The 20,028-nt window shown below is 37.1% G+C and overlaps 1 protein-coding gene across 1 annotated transcript; it reads left to right on the top strand.

Moving 5' to 3' along the window:
- The first annotated feature begins 5,744 nt into the window (after positions 1 to 5,744).
- LOC122649001 (G-type lectin S-receptor-like serine/threonine-protein kinase At4g27290) lies at positions 5,745 to 9,436 on the top strand. Its single transcript, XM_043842343.1, has 7 exons — positions 5,745 to 7,035; positions 7,235 to 7,366; positions 7,646 to 7,809; positions 7,884 to 8,094; positions 8,224 to 8,461; positions 8,725 to 8,875; positions 8,967 to 9,436. The coding sequence occupies exons 1-7, from the start codon at positions 5,778 to 5,780 to the stop codon at positions 9,267 to 9,269; spliced, it is 2,457 nt and encodes an 818-aa protein (XP_043698278.1). The 5' UTR covers positions 5,745 to 5,777; the 3' UTR covers positions 9,270 to 9,436.
- The last annotated feature ends 10,592 nt before the right edge of the window (positions 9,437 to 20,028 follow it).

Raw genomic sequence — 20,028 nt, forward strand, 5'->3', positions numbered from 1 at the left:
ATTCAAGGTGAAGCTATTGCAATTCAAAGTGCTCTTGTAGAAGTTGTGACTGTTGGTTTCACTCAACTTCAGGTGGAATCAAATTACAAAGAGGTAATCAGTTATATCCATGACCGAATTCCACCCTATGAAATTTTTACTGTAATTTCAGATATTAGGAGACTATCCTCTTTTTTTGGTTCTTTTTCTTTTTAATGTATTCCACGGGCTATGAATGGTGTTTCAGATGCCCTAGCTAGGAAGGTTCTGTCTCTTATATGTACGATAATTTGGTCAAATTCCACTCCATGGCTTCATGATCTTTGTGAATCTGAAGCTATTTGCTATACACATTCTATCCTTCAATAAATTTTCTTTTTACCAAAAAAAAAAAAGTTTTCTTATTTGTATAATTAGTTGCAATTGCCTTTCTGTATTCTGCTAATTTTATTCTCAAGAATATTTATGCATCATTATTTTATAGTCATTCATTTACTCTTTATGTGTGTACACTTGAATATTTTTCTCCTTCAGACTACTAAGGTTATGTGATGTATTTACCTCCTTTAGTAACTGAGGTCTTTTGAAAATACACACACATTATTTACTAGTAGAGCCTCATTTAGTTACAAGGACTTATATTAGTGATTTGGGATATTTTATCCCAGTTCCAAATGGACTTTCTTGGGTGAAGCATTTGCATTTGGGTGACGCTTATTGGTGAGACCTTCAATACTTGTCTCATGGGGCTTATTCAATTTTGAAGCCCGAACCAATTTTGAAATTGGTATGTTGAATTATTTCATGTAATTTTCATACCACTTTTATACTATATAGTCCAAGTCAATGAAATTATAAGCACTTTGACGTGTTTGGTCCGATGTCGTATTAGAATAAGGTGTGCCAAGTCAAGTGAGAGATTATAATTAAACACTTTGACGTGTTTAACACACCTTATTTGGAAATTATTACGCAAATGCATGTGGACCTAATTACTAAATTATCTTTTAATAGGAAAAGAAACTTTACTTTTCTTTTGCAGAGTTGGTCCCTACCCTTCACTCTATAAATAGCGGGCATTGGCCCATTAAGTGTACGACATATAAATCCTAAAGTCAGTAAAGAAGAAGGTAGACAAGACTGACAACCATTGCAGCGGAATGGCGATAACATTAATGCATTCATTGTTCTTTGACTATGGATCCAAATATGCCGGAACCTGTCTCTGTAACTGGTTGTTTGCATGCTTATCGAATCTCCATGTCTTGTTGTATGTGTGTTATTCTATCATGAATAGAACATTACACTTTGGAGCTAGGATTCTTAGGCCCCGTTTATTTGATAGGGAGGATAAGGTGGGAATGTTATGGGATTGAGTCCCACAGTGTAATGGGTTGAGGAATAGGAAGTGAGATTTTTTACTTTTTTCATGAACAGTAACCAAAGTCCTTTATTTTTTGTGGGACTTCGAATAGCATAGAGACGGGATTTTCAAGTGCCACGTTAGCAAACAAAACATTTAATGCTGTTCCCTGATCTTTTGTAAGTTCACCACCCCAGGTTATAAAACAAGATTAGAATGAGATTTTGAAATACCACATCAACACTTTCCCACTCTACCTAAGTCCCATCAAACAAACGGAGCCTTGGCTTTCTTGGGATTTCTTCAACTTGCTTGAATGGGGGTGAGAGGAGATGGCTATTTATAGCAGTTTCTTCTTATGTTCCACGCAACCGCTTAGAATTAACCCACGTAATGGATACCCTTCTGCCTAGCCCTTACTGCTAGAGCATTCAAAGCCCCCTTCGAAAAGACTTTTCGACACCGATTCTACTCTGTCATTAATATCTACCTCCATTCCACCGCCATAAAAAACTTCTACATAACCAACTTGGGGTTTTTTTAGATTTTAGTTAATGATTAGAGAACCCTAGTACATAAGGCCACAGACTTCATGAACCTAGTTCTAGACTTTTCTTGTTACCAAAAACAAAAAAAAAAGTTCTAGACTTTTCTTAATCTATCACCTGGAACCTCTATTCTAAATTAATATATTATTTCTTAGAATAAATTGGAGTAGAAAAATATAATATTTTGATACTCCTCCTTAAGCAATAGTAGTTAAACAAACTTAATTGTAGATTTAAGTATTTATATACGTATTAAAATGATATTTTATGTTTGAAGGTCACAAACTAATGATATTAAATACCTTTTTTAATATGTTGTGGATTGAGTCAATTTTGTACCAAAAAAAAAAAAAAACAAAAGTGGATTGAGTCAACTAACATATCTAACGAAAGAAAGAGAAAGGTCTTTATTGCAATTCAGCATTTCAAATTTTTTAGAAGGTTTTTATTTCCTCAAAAATTCTTTTTAATTGTCTGAGATGTTCTTATGGGTTTTGTCACCAGATTTAAAAGTTTAATTATAGTGATTTCTGTTTCAGCTGGACGAAGTGGACCATGGATTGGTGACCAATTCAGCATGTCTACTATTTGTTTATTCCACTAAGAAGAAATACTGTTCAAGAGAAGAGCATGTACAACCTAAGGTCTCTTGAACAAAGTTCATGGAACCAATGAATGGAATGTGATTCTGTCTTATACGAAATCGACAAGGCCTTTTTAGCGAGGCTATTAACATTACCATTGCTAGTCTAAATACAAAATAATTGACAACTTGGTTGATAGGACTGTCAATCAAAGCTAGTACTAGTCATTCAATTTATATTCATTTTATTTGTGGACTCAAGTTTCTTTGTTAGGTTTGCCATTTCTTTCTTATCGCCTAAAAAATATCCTTTCAAGAACCACATGTTTAAGTTTGGAGGTCCAACCCTATGGAATAGTTCACTATGTATGGGGTTTTCCCATATTTTATTTTCAATTGTTCAAATTTTACAAAATAGTTGCAAAATTTTTTGATGCAGAAGTCATATTGGACGATGGTTTTTATGTAAGCGGAATCACCAACAGAATTGGGAATCAACTAGAATCGATCAAAATTGATCTAAACCCTATAAATCACCTGATTTTTTAATTAGGAATTGAATAAAATCATAATTGATCCAATTCCAATTCCTCAGACCATCCATTCAATGGATAATTTTAATACAATTTATATGATGATGTAGATATCATATCCACCACTGAGTCAGAACATGTAGGAACCTAGAAGAAGATGAGAAAATATGAGGACAGAGTGGGACTTTCACCACAGCTGCATTGAATTTTTTTTTTGGTAAAAAGCTGCATCGAGTTAAGGACTTAATAATTGGATACTGAGTTTCATAAAAAAAAAAAAAAAAATTGGACCCTGAGGATTGCACACGAATTTTTTTTTTTGGTAAGAAGAAGTATCATTCAAGAGACGAATGTATACAACCTAAGGCCTGTTGAATAAGTTCCTGGAACCAAGGGATAGAATGTGGTTATTCAGTCTTATACGAAATCGATTGGATCTTCCAGGTTAGACTATCAACAATACCATTGCTAGTCCTGAAAATACAAAAGAGTTGACAACTTAATTGATAGGACCTCAATCACAGACAATACCAGTCACTCAATTTATATTCTTTAATCGTGACATCAAGTGTCTTGTTGGGTTCGCCATATTTCTTCTTATCACCTGTAAAAAATCCTTTCAAGGACCACATGTTTAAGTTTGGAGGTCCATCCCTATGAAATAGTTCACTATTTACAGGGTTTTCCCTTTCATGTTTTTTCAATTGTTCAAATACTTTTCAGAAAATCGGTGCAGAAAGATTTGATTATTACATATGTAGAAATCAAACTGGACAAAAATTTAAGTCAATAAAATCAGCAATCGAATCGAGAATTAACAGGGAATCGGCCAGAATTGATCTAAAGCTTACATATCCCTCCCCTGTACTTTGCCCTAATTACACGTTTCTATCCTTGATTTTTCTATCTTACATTTTGACCCCTTATGGCTGACGGTGTTAGGGGTGCTGCTAGTTAATGGTTTGAAAAGACAATATTACCCTTGTTCTAAAACACCACAAGTAGAATTACAATGATACCCTTTTCATCATCTTCAACCTTAAAACACCCATTACTTTCCTCCTCCACAGCCAGCACCACCACCACCACTGCCGCCTCCTCCTCCTCCACCGTCAAAGAAGGAAACAGAATCAGTTGTAAAAGACGCCGATCGTTCCGACTTCCGGCGGGTTGATGATCTCTAATTTTGAGAATTTGAAATGCAAAACGAATTCAAGTTTTTCCGTGAAATTCTGCTTTAAACTAGAAGGAAAAAAAAAACAGAAAAAGTCTCATTTAATTCTTAAATTCTTACTACAGGAATGAGAAAAATAATTAGTTGTAATTCATGTTCATAATTTGATTGCATAGGTTTCAGATTTAACTTTTTTGCCTACAATTTAGTTTCTCGGTTGGGACTCAAATCTTTTCATTTTTCTTTTTTCGGTTTTTCCCCTGCTTTTTCTCATTTCAGCTTGGAACTCAAGAAACATCCATTAGTGGTTCTCATAATTCAAAGCCTGGTGCTTCCGAAAATGACTCTGTGAAGGATTCACTACAAGTTGTCCATGCTCCATTCGCGACCTGAACAGTGTTTTCATCTTTGCAAGTGTCCTCCTCTTGATGGAAAAAAAAACCCTAACTCCCTCAATCTTCTTCTTTTCTCTTTCCTCTCTCATCTTCATTTTTTTCGCCGCAACCTTCCTAAGTTCCAAGGCAACATCGGCTATAGAGTATTATTTCTGCATCTGAAGGAAAAGAGATCCATGGATGGCCCATCTCCGCCATCAGAAATTACTCCTCCATCTCTTCACAATTCTTCAGTTTCAGATAATGACAGAGGAGAGATCAGATATAAGAGCTCCAGAGTCCGTGAGATCTTCACCCTGTACTCCAGAGTGGATCTTACCATTAACTTCATGAATATGAATCCATTGAAGTGGATTTTGGTGGGTTCCATTTGCAGGAAAGGGGTTGCAGGAGAAGAAGAAGAAAAGAAGGGAGGGTAAAATGGTCTATTCACATGAATCAAGGGTTAGTTTTAGATTAAATCAAAAGGGTAAACTGGTCATCTCACAATGACCCAAGGTTAATTTGGGCATTATAAAAAAACTAATTATGCCACGTCAGTATTTAATAGACAGATGCTAACGGCAGGGGAGGTTTTAGTAATTTTTTGAAAACTATAGGGAAATCGTATGTAAGGTGAGAAAATCAAAGGAAGAAACGTGTAATTAAGGCAAAGTACAGGGGAGGATGATGTAATTTTTTCAATAATTTAATATAATGATGATGCAATAACAAATCCAGAAGTGACTGAACACAGGAAATTAGGAACCTGAGAGAAATGAGAGCAAAAATAAGAGGACAAAGTGGGACTTTCACCACAGCTATATTGAGTCAAGGACATAACGATTGGACTCTAAAGTCTCATCAAAAAAACAATTGGCTCTGGAAAATTGCAAAAGATTTGATTTTTTTTTTGTGTTTTTGGGTACACCTATCTAATTGCACCATTGACTCTTATTCATGACGCGCTCTTACGCAACGCAAATGGCTATTGCTTCTTCTCTTGTTTACTGAACGAAAAACAATTGAGCAATCCCAATCATATCTATAGTATAATTCAGACTTTAGGATATTCCCTTCAATTGAGTAATAATAATTCCCCAATCATCATTGGAGTCTTTCAGGTTGACATTATCAAACTATTTGCAGTCATACATAAAGAACTATACAGAAAGAAATATCGAAATTGATGCAGGAAGGGCCAAAAACTCAGAGAAAGATTAATGAAGGGTCTTGCCTTCCTCTTATTCTGCTATGCTTTGATCTGCTTCTCACCAATTTCCGCAGCTGTAGATAGTATTAATGCAACCCATTCCATGAGTGACGGTCAGACCTTAGTTTCATCAGAACAGAGCTTCGTGTTAGGCTTCTTCTCTCCTGCTACTTCCAAGAAACGTTACCTGGGCATTTGGTACAACAACATCTCATTTACAGTCGTCTGGGTTGCTAACAGATACAACCCTCTTAATGATTCGTCCGGAGTTCTAAGTATTGGCAACGATGGAAATTTAATCCTCCTTGATGGAAACGAGAGCGTTATCTGGTCTTCCAACTCTTCAACGGCCCCAAAGAATTCAGTTGCAGTTGCACAGTTACAAAATACTGGTAATCTTGTTCTCAGAGACAATTTAGGGAACATCTTCTGGCAGAGCTTCGATCATCCAACAGATACGCTCTTACCTGGTATGAAACTTGGGTGGGACTTTAGAAGTGGTCTGAATCGTAACTTGACATCATGGAGAAGCAGCGATGACCCTTATCCGGGAGATTCCTCTTACAGCGTAGACCCAAGTCCACTTGCTCAAATAGTTCTTCGGCAAGGATCGACTGAGTTGTTCCGAAGTGGGCCATGGAATGGTGACCAATTCAGCGGCGGTCCTATCTTGCCGGCAGACGCAGTGATCAAACCCATCTTCATCTCTAACCAGGACGAAATGTATTACGCGTATGAGAACACGGGCAATGTGATCTCAAGGCTTGTTGTGACAGAATCGACAATGATTCAACACTTCACTTGGAACGCAGGCCCTGCTCACTGGGTCATTCTATACACCTTGCCTCAAGATGTCTGTGATAGTTATGATCGATGTGGAGCTTATGGCACTTGTGGCATTAATACGACACCCAATTGCCAGTGTTTGAATGGGTTTACACCCAAATCTCCGACTGCCTGGAGATTGTTGAATTGGTCCGGTGGATGCATCAGAAAAACCCAACTGGGTTGTCGGAATGGAGAGGGGTTTGTGAAGTATGAGAGAGTGAAGTTGCCGGATTCTGCCTTAATTATGGTGAACAAGAGCATGGACCTCGAGAATTGCCATTTGCAGTGCTTGAATAATTGTTCTTGTATGGCTTATGCTCAAAATAATATTAGTGGAGACGGCAATGGCTGTGTGACTTGGTTTGGGGATTTGATTGATATTAGACAATATGATTTTAATGGGCAAGATCTCTATATCCGCATGGCAGCTTCCGAGCTAGGTTCATCTCTGACTCTATTGGCTTTACTTAGATGTTTCCTTCTAATAATTTTGACACTTTATTACCAATTTTACAAATGCTCAAATCAAACTCGAATTTTTCATGGCAGCTTCCGAGCTATGTTCATAACCAGATTTAATTCATTTCAGCTTGTGTTGCTGCTACATTATTTACACTTTTTAACTTACTTGGTCAATAGGTATAAATGGTGGTTCTGCTAAGTTTTCAGAAGGTGTGAAAATAGTAATAATCATCTCCTTGGTGGTGGTTATTCTTCTCTTGGGTTCTGTTGGCTGGTATCTTGTTCAGAGGAAGAGGAGACCAAAGAGAGGTATAGTTATCCACACTTACCAGTCAGTACTAATTCTAATTAAAAACTATCATGGGACATCACCATTGAGCTTGATCACTCAGGTTGATCACCTAATAAGCTTATCCATCAATGGAGTGGGCTTGTTTCCTTTATACATTCTTGCAAACTACTTAGATAGAACAGTTAAATCAGAAAGGGCTCCCACCCCCCTCTCTGTTTTTCCATTTTGTTTTCTCTTCTCCCCTTCCTCAATGTTATCCAGCCTCCTATTGTTCTTATTTCATTCTGAATAAACAGTTGGTGAGTTGAATAATCAAGAGAACAATGACAAAGACAGAGATGAAAATCTGGAAGAAGACCTGGAGTTACCTCTCTTTGATTTCCATACCATTTTAGCTGCTACTGACAACTTCTCTGATAGAAATAAGATTGGAGAGGGTGGTTTTGGTCCTGTTTACAAGGTAATGTGTCACTGTAAATCAAACTCTTTGTGACGAAAGATTTTCTCAATAATATAATGATAATTAATGTGCAGGGTGAGCTAGTAACAGGACAAGAAATAGCTGTGAAAAGATTATCAGAGAAGTCTGGACAAGGCCTTAAAGAGTTTAAGAATGAGGTTGTTTTGATTTCCAAACTTCAACACCGGAATCTCATAGGACTTTTGGGCTATTGTGTTCAAAGAGAAGAAAGAATGCTAATTTATGATTACATGCCCAACAGAAGTCTAGACTCCATCCTTTTTGGTATGACCCTATAGACATATTACACTTGGCTTCATTTTGAGTAGTGGACTTGTTCTACAGTAAATTTTTTAGTTTACCATCAATCAAAAGCTTAAACCACATAACCTAATTTGGTTGGCATTCGTCCAGATAAAACAAGAAGTAACATACTGGAATGGCACAAGCGCTTCAATATTATTGCAGGAATCGCTCGAGGACTTCTCTATCTTCACAGAGATTCAAAATTGAGAATTGTCCACAGGGATCTCAAAGCAAGTAATGTTCTACTGGACAGTGAAATGAACACCAAAATTTCAGATTTTGGAATGGCAATAACTTTTAGAGGAGATGAAAGTGAAGAAAATACAAAGAGAGTGGTCGGGACTTAGTAAGTACCCTGAGATTTATTTCATGTTTGCAAAAAGAAAAATGAATTAAGCAATCAAAAGGCGTAGCCAACTGGACATTATTTCATCTTGAAGTTCTGTGTTTCTAAGCTCTTCACCTATTGTAATTCTTGTTTAGCTTTAAAGCCTTATACAATCTATACAATCTATTAACCTTCGTGCTAACTAAAAGGAAAATTATTTACTAAACATGCCCTTTTGTTTTAATTGCTCATTTCTAACTGCAATTGATGATGGAATGCAGTGGTTACATGCCTCCAGAGTATGCAGTAGATGGCTTATTCTCAGTGAAATCTGATGTTTATAGCTTTGGTGTGTTGGTGTTAGAGATAGTGAGTGGCAAGAAAAACAGAGGATTCTGTCATCCTGACCATGAACACAATCTCCTGGGACATGTGAGTATACAGATGGAAATGTTCTTCTTTTTGCCAAATTAGTTTTCTGTTCAAGTTTTCATGTTGGAAATATGAATTGGATTTGTTTTAGGCTTGGAAACTATGGAATGAAGGGAAGACCATGGAACTAATTGACCAAGTTTTGGATCAATTCTCTGTGTCTGAAGCATTACGATGCATTCAAGTGGGTCTCTTGTGTGTGCAACAAAGACCAGAAGACAGGCCAACAATGTCATCCGTGCTTTTGATGTTGGATAGTGAGAACACAACATTGCCACAACCTAAGAGACCTGGTTTTTATACTGAAAGGTGTCTTAAAGCTATGAATTCCTCATCAAACCAACAAAGAACTTGTACAGAAGAATTAACTATTACAGTTTTAGAGGGAAGATAGCAGTCCCCCAAATATGTTTCAATTTTTCCCCCTCCTCTGCTTCACAAAATATCCAATGTGGAGGTCGGGAGATCTTACTGAAATGGTAAGGATTCCAGGTCGATTCATCCTTTTCCTTAGAAAGTTTATGTAAATACCACATGAAAGTTGCTCAAGATTTCCAAATCTTGAAAAAGGATTTTATAAGCTGTCTTGTGATGGCCGGTAAGCTTCTCCAGTGTCAATTATTTCTGTAGTTTAACTGCATTTGGTTTTCACCATTGGTCCGCCTTAGTATTTAGATTTAAAATGGGAAAATTTCTATCACTCTCCTAGACTTACACTCTATTTACTCAACCCCTGTCTCCACGTCTGATTCCCCCCAAAACTGAACTCTTACCTCTTCTTCTCCCCTATTGTTTGAAATGGCAAACCCTCATATTAACCTATTAACCGGTTCTCCTATTAACATTTAAAAAAAAAAAATTCTTCTTCTTCTTCTTCTTCTATCCAACTCCATGGTTACTGTCCCGTCCCTTACCTAGTCGAAGCATTGGGGACAACGTGGGTATCGAGATACCATCACAATTCAAATGATGATGAGGCTACCATTGGTGTGAACATAGAAGAAGCTACCGTTGGTGTGAATGTAGAAGAAGAAGAAGATGAAGAAATTCGCCTTCGGATGTGCTCAGTGAAAATAAAAAGCATCATACGCCGTGACTCTACACTAGTAAAGTGATCTGAAATATCCCGATAAATTTGTAGTGTTTCTGGAATAGAAGGTTTGAAACTTACAAAAAAAAAAAAAAAAAAGAAAGGTGCATGAGTTGTTTGTGCTTTGGATGATCACCACGTGTGGGTTGAAACTATTGGGAGGAATGCGCAACCATGAGGAAGAAACCAAGCAAACAATTACACACAACACAAGAAATTTAACGTAGCTTGGCACGAATGCCTACATCCACTTGAGAGAACTAGAAATTTTTCATTAAACCAAAATAACTCCTACACCACTCTCCACCTCACAAAGTAATCCCCCTTTACTTATGACTAGGGTTTTCCACACAAAGACAATATATAGGGAACCCCATAACCCTAATCCCACACAATTACAATTTTACTCCCATTAATGTAATGGATCCAACACCCGACTGTAGACACCTCATTTTGTCCTTCTCTCTGGAGGTTTCCTATGACAATGATGAGCATCTTCCAAGGCGTAGAGTTGATGTCTCTGTAGATGTAGCGTAAGTGTGCACTGCCCGAATTTGTTTATCGATCGTCAATCCTCTTGTCGGAGTCCAAAATCAGAGCCTCAGATCCTGCCAAGATCCCCTGGAAAGGCTAGCCCTAACCCATACCTCTTTGAACCAGCCTAGCTGAACATAAAACCTTGCCCCAATAGCCTAAATCCACCCTGTCGACATCCAAGCCTAGGTCGACACTCAAAGACCCCAACTCGACATCGACCTTACCTTCCACAAGCATTGAGCCATCTCCACCAAATGTCGAGCAGACTTTCCTAATGTCTATCCCACTTAAACATCCAAAATTTTCACACCAACACCTGAGGCACATCCCTCGATATCGAGAGTTGCTCATCGACAGCCATTTGATGTCGACCTAATCCCTCCTCGATGTCGACTCGACCCTAGTTTAATGTCGATTCTGTGCAAATCTGAGAAGCCCAAACTTGCCATGTTTAGCTTTGATTTTGAATCCTATCGCGACCAAGCTCAATTTTGGCAACTTGGATGTGTATTTTGGCTTCCTTAGGCCCTAAGAAACTCCCCCTTTGGCAACAATACAGTTTCCCACACCCCATTGGCCATTACTTTGATCAAACACTCACCATCGATGCAAAGACACCTATTTTGATGCCTCACCCCGAATCAAACCCAACATTCTTACATTAATTTGGGAGTGCATACTCCCCTATACATCTATAAATACAACTTCTCTCACGTTGAAGAGCATCCTTGGTCCTTGATTTTTTCATCCTTAACCTTTGGTGCTTGAACAGTCCACTTCTCTACTTAGTTGGTCTTTGGTCCGTACTTGGTCCTTAGTCTCTTGCTCAGCAGCCATTGCCATTTGAGTACATATATAATTGGTTCTTGACTTCAAGCTTCAAGTTCTAGCCTAGATTCATTAACCTTGGTGATTTTGGTGCTTGACGAAAAAGTGCTCTCTATAAAGAGACAAGAGAAGCCATCACAAGCGGCGAAACTTTCTCTATATACAGATCTCCTGAGTCATAAAGGAAAACCTCCACTTCTTCAGTTTAGAATTACTTCCAACTAGGTAAATCTTTTATTCATTCTTCTTCTTTTTGTGTTTAATCGGATTTTATTGATTGTTTCATCTCTATTCGCTTTGCATCTTTTAGTGGAGTGTGATCCATCTTTCTAGATGGAGATCACACATACCCCTTTTTTTGTTGTATTTTGCATGCATACGTTAATCCATGACCCCTATCCCTGTAGTCTAAGACTCCTCATACTTTGTCCATGTCATGAGTTTTACATGTGTTTATGTACTTTGGATATCTTTCTCATGCATCCTTAGTTTTCAATGCTATATGTTCACCACCATGCTATGTATGTTGAGTCCCTCCATGTTCTCATGCTTAATATTTACTCCATGCCATGCACATAATTTAGGCCCTAACCCTTCCATTGTACTATTGTTTCTCTTATTTTTCATGCACCCACTATCACTCCATATACCTAGTTTCGTGTGGATCATGTTACCACTTAGATGATTAGGCATCATAATGTTTATTTAATTATTCACTTTATTGCATACTAACCCTCGTCGTGCAACCGAACCTCCAGGTATGTCTCCTCTCCCTCCTTTGTATTTTTACTTTCATCCCCTATATATTTTATGTTTCCATCTAAGAGCATATTATGACTTTACGTAGTCAAGCAATAGAATGACCGGCAAGTCCAAGCAGATTGGGGTGCCTAATGTCTTCCCTGGACAGTACTTGACTCATGCCCAGACTGACAGACCAACAATCCCTAAAAGGACATTGCATGAGAGTCATTATATTTGTATTTTAGGTCTTAGACCCTCCTCTAGGTGGCGACTCCTACATACGATTCACCTCTCTCTTCTCCCCCAAACAGGGATGAAGTGGAGGACACGTGGTGATCCCCCACCATGTCATTTTCCTCACAGTGGCGACTCCGCTGGGGACCACTTTTACTTATGTAAAATAGGTCAGACTTTTGATATGCTTGGCATATATATTACAATAAATTTTTTATTTTTGTGTGCTTTTGGATGTTAACTTTGGTGAACTAACTTGCATCATATCTTACATACACTTTTACACATTGTTCGCCATGCCAACATCACATGGTTTAACCCCATCTTTACACCTCGTGGCATAACCCTGGGCCTGGTGTGTAGATATGCGGTTTACCCTTGGTGAAACCACAACTCTTAGTACCGTACCGTATAGTATATTAAAGAGGCTTGCACCGACGTATCATTTGATCATCTTACTTGTAGGAGTGGTGAGAGGTATATAGCAGCACCTTGCTAAGGGAACCTTTTTATATCCTATTATCCCTTAACATGCATGCATGATGTAGAGATTTAGAGCCAATGCTTAGGTGACGACACACCAATTATAATATTGCTTGAGAATCGAATCGACACTTTGTTGAACTTGTTTTTAATTGGCTTGATTATTCGTAATCTCATCTTGGGCCCGCTTCGCCAATATGCGATCCTTGATGTGTCGGCCAACTTAGAACTTGATCAACTTAGTGCCCACACTTACTAACCCATATTTGGGAATGACGTATTTGTTGTGAAATTATTTGCGCATCAAATGCTTATCATGTTTCCTTTGAGGACAACATATACGAGGTACGAGGTTCGCTTTATGTCTAGGTTCTTCCTAAAATTTCCTTTTGACCTAATCGTGGCTCTACTTTTAACTAGGAACCATTATTTCAGGACAGTAGGATACCAGTTCGTCGACTAGTTGGACTAGGATTAGGAGGAGGTTAGTTCGTATCCCAAATCCCCCTGAGCTAGAGATGAATGATTCAAAGAACAATCATACGGACATGGAAGATTTGAAAGCCTATATGTCTACCCTTCCAACAATCGTACCCCCTGTTGGAAGTGTTGCAGTTCAATGTTATTACATTCAAGTCATTTATCATAAAACATCAAGTCTCATCATGCTTTTGATAAAGTCACAACCATGGATTCTTTTAATATAAATCAAGTTATGTTTCAAACATGCATAGTACTTCAAAATATGCTTTACAACAATTAAATACAAATAATGGTGATGTTCCAAAACATAACTTTCATAACAACATTTAAAGAATTTGCATATAAAAATAATACATAGATTTTGTGGGGTCTTACTCACCTTAGAATGAAGTTCTTAGTTCAATTAGTCACTTTGATATTCAATTGATCAGTCTCTTAACCTGTTCTCATATTCCAGGCTATTCTCTTTGTCTTTCTCAACCAATCAACCAAACAAAATATCAATATCAATTTCAACTCATAACCAGCAGTCCCGTCCATAACAGATTCTAGCTAACAACTTCCTAACTCAAAGGACATTAGCATTAACCGTCTCAAGAAGTATAGGATAGCAACTCAGAATGGCATAGCATAGGGACAGCGCATAGCATAGGGACAGCAACAAAGAGTTTTTAAATTCAGGACAATAATATAAGTCTCCAAATCAATATCTTTTCTTTAGTAGCATCGAGCACTTCTTCTTTCAAATCTAAGATATATGGCAACAACTGATATTACTTCTCTTCTATTATCACCAGAGAAAAAAAAATAAGAATCTGTGAAGCCGATTCTTTGTTGAAAATATCATATACTTGCAGCAGCCACTTTCTCTTAAACACACATAGTAACAACTGTCGAATATTAAACAAATCTGATCACTGCAGCACGCATTACAACAACGACATTCCCAATTGGTTGCACATCTAAGAGACTTGATTCGACACTTTTATCTGTGAAACCCACCTGTAAAGCAGGTCTAATTCAAACTTGTGTAATGCTTGGACAAATCTCACACATAGTCTTTGCATGCGAAGAGTGTGGGATAGAGCACATAAAGAATCTGTCTATTTCAGATGCTGATCAATAGGTACAAATCCTCTCTAGTTATCAAAGCCAAATTTCTATTTTTTTTTCGTAATCTGAATTGATCGGCTATGTTTATCGGATTGCTACTATAGACTGGCCGTACTGGCTTATTATCCAGTTTTATCCCTTGGACCCCGCACGTTCTAATTTCATTTAAACCATGTGTCGTATATCGACATGATACAAATTATACCTGAGACCTTATATCTTAAGTTTCATCATCGGGACCCAGTAGACTAGAATCACATTCTGGAATCCATTCTATTCCAAAACCCATTCTTATATGGTCCCTAGCCAAACATGCCCTAAGGGCTATGTATATAAGCAAAACATTGCTTTGAGAAATTCATTTCTCAAAGCCTTAAGACTAAATCGGTTGGGAGAAGAAGAAGCTAGGAGAGGGGTTTTGGCTTGGTGACTCTTGTTGGCTTGCATTCTTCAAGTGTCTTCCAATTCTCATACTAATCCATCAATAGGTAAGTTCTAATTCTGATTTTTGTTTTAAATTCTGTTTGAATTACATTAATTAAGCCCTATATACTTCTGTTCTTGAGTTCTCTAACTCAATAGCCCAATTCCTCTTTCAATCTCTATAAATTATGTTTTGGTATGCCAATGCATGCGTAATCCCTTGATTATATATGCATTTGGACCCAATTTAATCTTGATTATGTTGGTATCATCTTCCACTAACCCCTTTGGACTATTAAAGTAAGCATGCATACCTCTACAGCCCTTCCTTCTTTCTTCTCTTACTGAAATTCTGTTATTTCAAGCTAATTACTAAGATTTTAGCTTAAAATTTAATTGATCTAGGATTAGAGTTTTTAATTAATTGATCATGTATACAATGGTGTCAAAATGACCCCATTGTAGTGCTCTCATCTTCCTTCTCTTCATTTTGACATTAATCAACTCTTGGGAGCTAGAATATGGAAAAACCCCCAAAAATCCTAAGTTGTTCTGGGGAGGCGGATCTTCAAAGGAGGTTGGCCGACTCTGGTTGGGCTTGAAGATTCAGCCCTCCCTGCTGAGTGTGTTTTTGCCCAGTTTGGGCTGGTTTTGGTTTCAGACCTTGTGTAACTTCCCATAACCTTCTGTAATGATGTTTTAGGGCATTTGTACTATTTGGATTTCCTCTCTTGAAGTTTGGAGAACTCTCCTCTTTGCTTAACTCTTTCCAAGTTTAAGGTGAGTTGGGGTTTGGATGTTATTTTGCTATCTATATGTTTAAATCCTAATGTATGTAACTTCCTTACACGCAAAATGAATGTCTTGATTCTGGTTCCTTATATATAGACTCTCAATTTATTGTTAGTGTTAATTGTGGTTTATTGTTAATTCTAAACAGGGTGTATGTTAAATTACATCTTGTTAGTTTTATTCATGTGATAGTATTGTTGATGTCATATGCTTTACAATGTTGTTGTGATATAGTACTATTACTATTAGAAATGATTGATTATGATTCTTATATTGTGGATAATTACTATTGGTTTATGCATTGATGTTTGCTTGTGGAACCTTGTGTCCTTGAGTGGACATGTATACGGAACACAGTGCACTCTAAGATACAACATGCCATCATCTAAAATATATGGTTAGGTTGGAAACCCCATGCTACAACCCTTACCCGCAGGGGTTTAGTTGCTAGGTAATCAAGCACTAGATGGTTGAAGTAAGGGATATACCAGGATAGGGTGTGCTGATTATCGGGGTCTGCCTGAAGGTTTGGTATCGGGTTTCAAGCGTGGAGGTGGGCTCCCTTCGGTGTTGGATAAGGGGGCATGACGGCGATAAAAAGAAGTGACCCAAGATGCTTCCTGATTTCAGTACAGTAGCTTGAACTTAGTGACTTTGTATGTTTGCTAGGTGGTTAAGTTAAAGGTGGGATGTTACATGCATCATGTGATTGATATTATACTTAATAATATATACTTCATGCATCATTTGAATGTTGTATGTTTTTCCTCTCATTGGGCTCAATGGAGCTCACACTCGTGAAAAATCTCTTTTTAGATGTTTGTGCAAGTGATAGACTACTTGTTTACGAGTATGTGGACGATAGTGGTGATGGATTTCACAGAGCAAGAGCCCGAGGAACACGATGGGTCTTGCACCTGTGACCTGTGTGCCTGCTCATAGGCGGATCTGATGGATTAGACCGTTTCTTTTGTTATTACTCTTTTTGTGTACGTGATACTTTAGATATGTAAATATTGTCTTTTGGATAACTGTAAATATGGGAATTAGGGGTTATCAGCAAACACTTTATATATATAAGTTACCACTCGGTCCTTATCGGACTCCTTTTGTATTTATATTTATAGTTCTTATAGTCTTCCACTGCTTTATTTCTTTGTGGTTTGTGCTTGGGTAAGAGTGTTGCATTGTGATCCTAGTGGTCTTGGATGCGAGATTGCATCGGTTCATGCCATGCTTGGGCTACCCAAGATGGGGTGTGACATTATCTTTCAACAGACTATCAAAGAGGTGTCTTGCGATTCTGCACACAAGAGATATTATATGGCAAACAGAAACCGAACCTCCTTTTTATCACAAATTCTTTTCTTCTATCGAATAGCAGCAACTTCCTTTATTTCAAGTGTAAATCACTTTCCTTCAATCTGAAATCTTCTCAAATTTGTCAACACGCACAAAAGCTTGAAGAACTAGATTACAATAATAGTAATAGCATCTAAGAACATCATACCCTTCCTCCTTTAAATCAACATGAAAGCTCACAATAGGAAATCACACCAGGTAAGTATATTCTCCATTTCCTTTTATTTTTCTTCTTCCTCTCTCACGGACTCTCTATTTCCATCTCTTCTTGATGTACCTTATCAAAAGAGAGAACACCTAATTCTGTCCATGAGTAGTAGGCCTTTTACATTGCAAGGTATAATGTATAGAGTCGGTAGCTAGGGTGTTCTTTCCTTTATTAAAAACCTTGTTGTCCAAGAAATCTATATCAATTAGGACTCCTTGCAGAATCCTTCGATTGCATATCAACAACTACTCCATATTTCATCACATGAAACCGCAAGAATTTTTTAAAGAGATTTATTCCATCTTAGAATCATCTTCGTTTCAATATTTCATATGAACCTTCCTTATTGGATACAACCACTCCCTCTCTCCTCAAAGTCCGCAATATACCCTTACCTTAATCCACTCCAATCCATCGTGCAATCTCCCACTCCTTCTTATTTAAAATATTTCTCTCACATGATAGTTATCAAGTTGGGCTGACCATGCTGCCCAAGGCAAAAGAAATAAAATCCCCTTTAATTGCTTTCCTCAAGAATTAATCGTTAGACCTCTTTAACTATATATATAGAGTCCTAACCACTAGGTTAAATTACCATTATACTTTGGGTACAGACATTACAAAAGGAATAATATGAATATTTAGAGGAAACCAAAATAAGTAAAGGCAAAAAGAAAAATATCATATGCAAATTCAATTCGAAAATCATACACACCAACTGTAACAAGATAATTTATCTCTTGTTAGAAACATTAGTAGCTTGTTCTTACTGGACGACCCCAATATGAACTTATTAGTAATTGCTCAAACTCAACACTCTTTAAGCAAAAAAAGCAAGCCAAGGCTCAGCTTGTATATTTTATGCTTAATCTTTCTTTGAACATATAATTGTATGGACAAGAGATCAGCGTGGGGCCAATAAGGACACACACAGGGGCATCAACATAGATTCAATTTTTTATTTCATGTGGCAGGGTGATACTTTCATGCGGTCCAATATTTAGGCGTAAGAGCCACACGACTAGGTAGCATTCTTTTCCCCTAATTGTATACGCACTATGTATCTACATGTTAAGTTTATTTCACCATATTATACATAAATAAAAAATAAATAACGTCTATTTGTGCTATGTGAATGATTGGTTTTATCATTCTGAATGTTGTCTTGATATAAAGTTTATATGGTATAGAACAAATGGAGCAACAATCTGTGGTGTGCGTTGTGTAAATCCGTCATTCCGCGATCCTAAAAGTCGATTAACCTTTTTTGGGTATTGGCATGTGGTTTGTGTGTTTACCAATATAAAAAAAAGAAAAGAAAAAAAAAGAAGCAACAATCCAGAGTGAAGCTGATTAACAATGACGGTAATAGTTATCATAATAGAAAGGGAAAAAATGTCACTGATATTGCTTATAATTTCTTCTTCAAGTTCGAACCTTATTTGTTTTTCCTTTTTAGTATCACTCACTTTTTTTTTTTCTTTCAATGAGAATAAATCTATCATTTCAGATATACAATGAAAGCTCTTAAAAATGACATATTGATAAGCTTTTTCAAATTATTATGAAATTTCTTTGTTTTGTCTCACTTCAATAAACTCTAGGAATTAAATAAGGAGTAATCAAAGAAGGTTGCGACTTCTGACTTTACCAACTTAATGATAATAAGGTACACCCTTCATTATAAGGGCCAAAACCTAGTAAAAGTGTTTTCATATACATGGAGCTGGGAGTGGACTAGACTCGGCCGCAAATGCCAGTGATTTAGAGCGTTTGGTGCAAACTGCAAACAAGGTGTTCTCATCCTATATTATGTACACCACAAGAAGTTGGATTATAAAAGAGAGAAGCAAGGTCAAGGTAGGATCATGGATAGAGATGTAAGTAAATCGATTACAAATCAAATATAATCTGCATTCACATCCGATTATCTTCCAAACGGATTCAGATAGTTTTCAAATATTGATTTTTTTGAATACAGATTCTCCTAAGAGGATGCAAACATGAATTAAATATAGTTTTTCGACTATGTAGTTATATCCTTAACTACCTTTGTTGAGCGGAGGAGAATTGGAGAAGACGAAAGCTCGACTAAGATTGATGCTGAAGGACTGAAGCCACTACCTACTAGGGTTGATGTTCCACCCCCCCCCCCCACACACACACACAAAAAAATACTAGGGTAGATGTTGAAGGGTACATGTAAATTGTAATATGTTGTGAACTAATATGCTTATTTTAGTACTATAAATATTATTTATAAAACTATTATTTAATCAGATTTTTATAATTGGATCGGATAATATAGCTTCCGAATGGATACAAATAGTTTTCAAATTTGAATTCCCTAGGCTTTGTTTGTTTCGACGTAAAATTTTACATGGAACAATTTTAGAAGTAAAATTTTATGTATTGACAAATTTTCCAACGTTCTAAAAATTGTATTCAATAAGAGCGTCATTAATTACCATATCATTATTGTCTTCCATCTCCAAATGGTCGGTCAGCGGGTCAACGAAGAGTTCCTCCCTAGCTATTGACTTTTGAAATGAACCTAACACATTTGACTCCAAAGATTGAAGAGCGAGTGAGCCCCTAGCTTCATGAAGGGCAACCTGCATCCTAGCTCTTTGTTTCCAAGAGGTAAAATATAATGTAAAATCTTTCAATATAATTGATCAGGTTATTATAACCTTTCATACAAGCACAATTGTTGGTTCACTTATCTTATCAAACACCTAGTGTGCATCTTCAATTCTCCCATACTTAGAATAGAGACTACAAATCTAGATAGAGCATATGCCACTTAATCTGGTCCAGTCTCATCACCATTCCTGCTGGCCTCAGTTTCCTCTC

This window comes from Telopea speciosissima, chromosome 1 (genome assembly GCF_018873765.1).
Source record: "Telopea speciosissima isolate NSW1024214 ecotype Mountain lineage chromosome 1, Tspe_v1, whole genome shotgun sequence".
NCBI classification, from domain to species: Eukaryota; Viridiplantae; Streptophyta; class Magnoliopsida; order Proteales; family Proteaceae; genus Telopea; species Telopea speciosissima.

Excerpts from the sequence above, each read along its gene's own strand:
- LOC122649001 (XM_043842343.1), top strand. The coding sequence starts at position 5,778 with ATGAAGGGTCTTGCCTTCCTCTTATTCTGCTATGCTTTGATCTGCTTC. Across the intron at positions 7,367-7,645 it reads GAAGAGGAGACCAAAGAGAG|TTGGTGAGTTGAATAATCAA; the intron begins GTATAGTTATCC and ends CTGAATAAACAG. Across the intron at positions 8,095-8,223 it reads TCTAGACTCCATCCTTTTTG|ATAAAACAAGAAGTAACATA; the intron begins GTATGACCCTAT and ends GCATTCGTCCAG.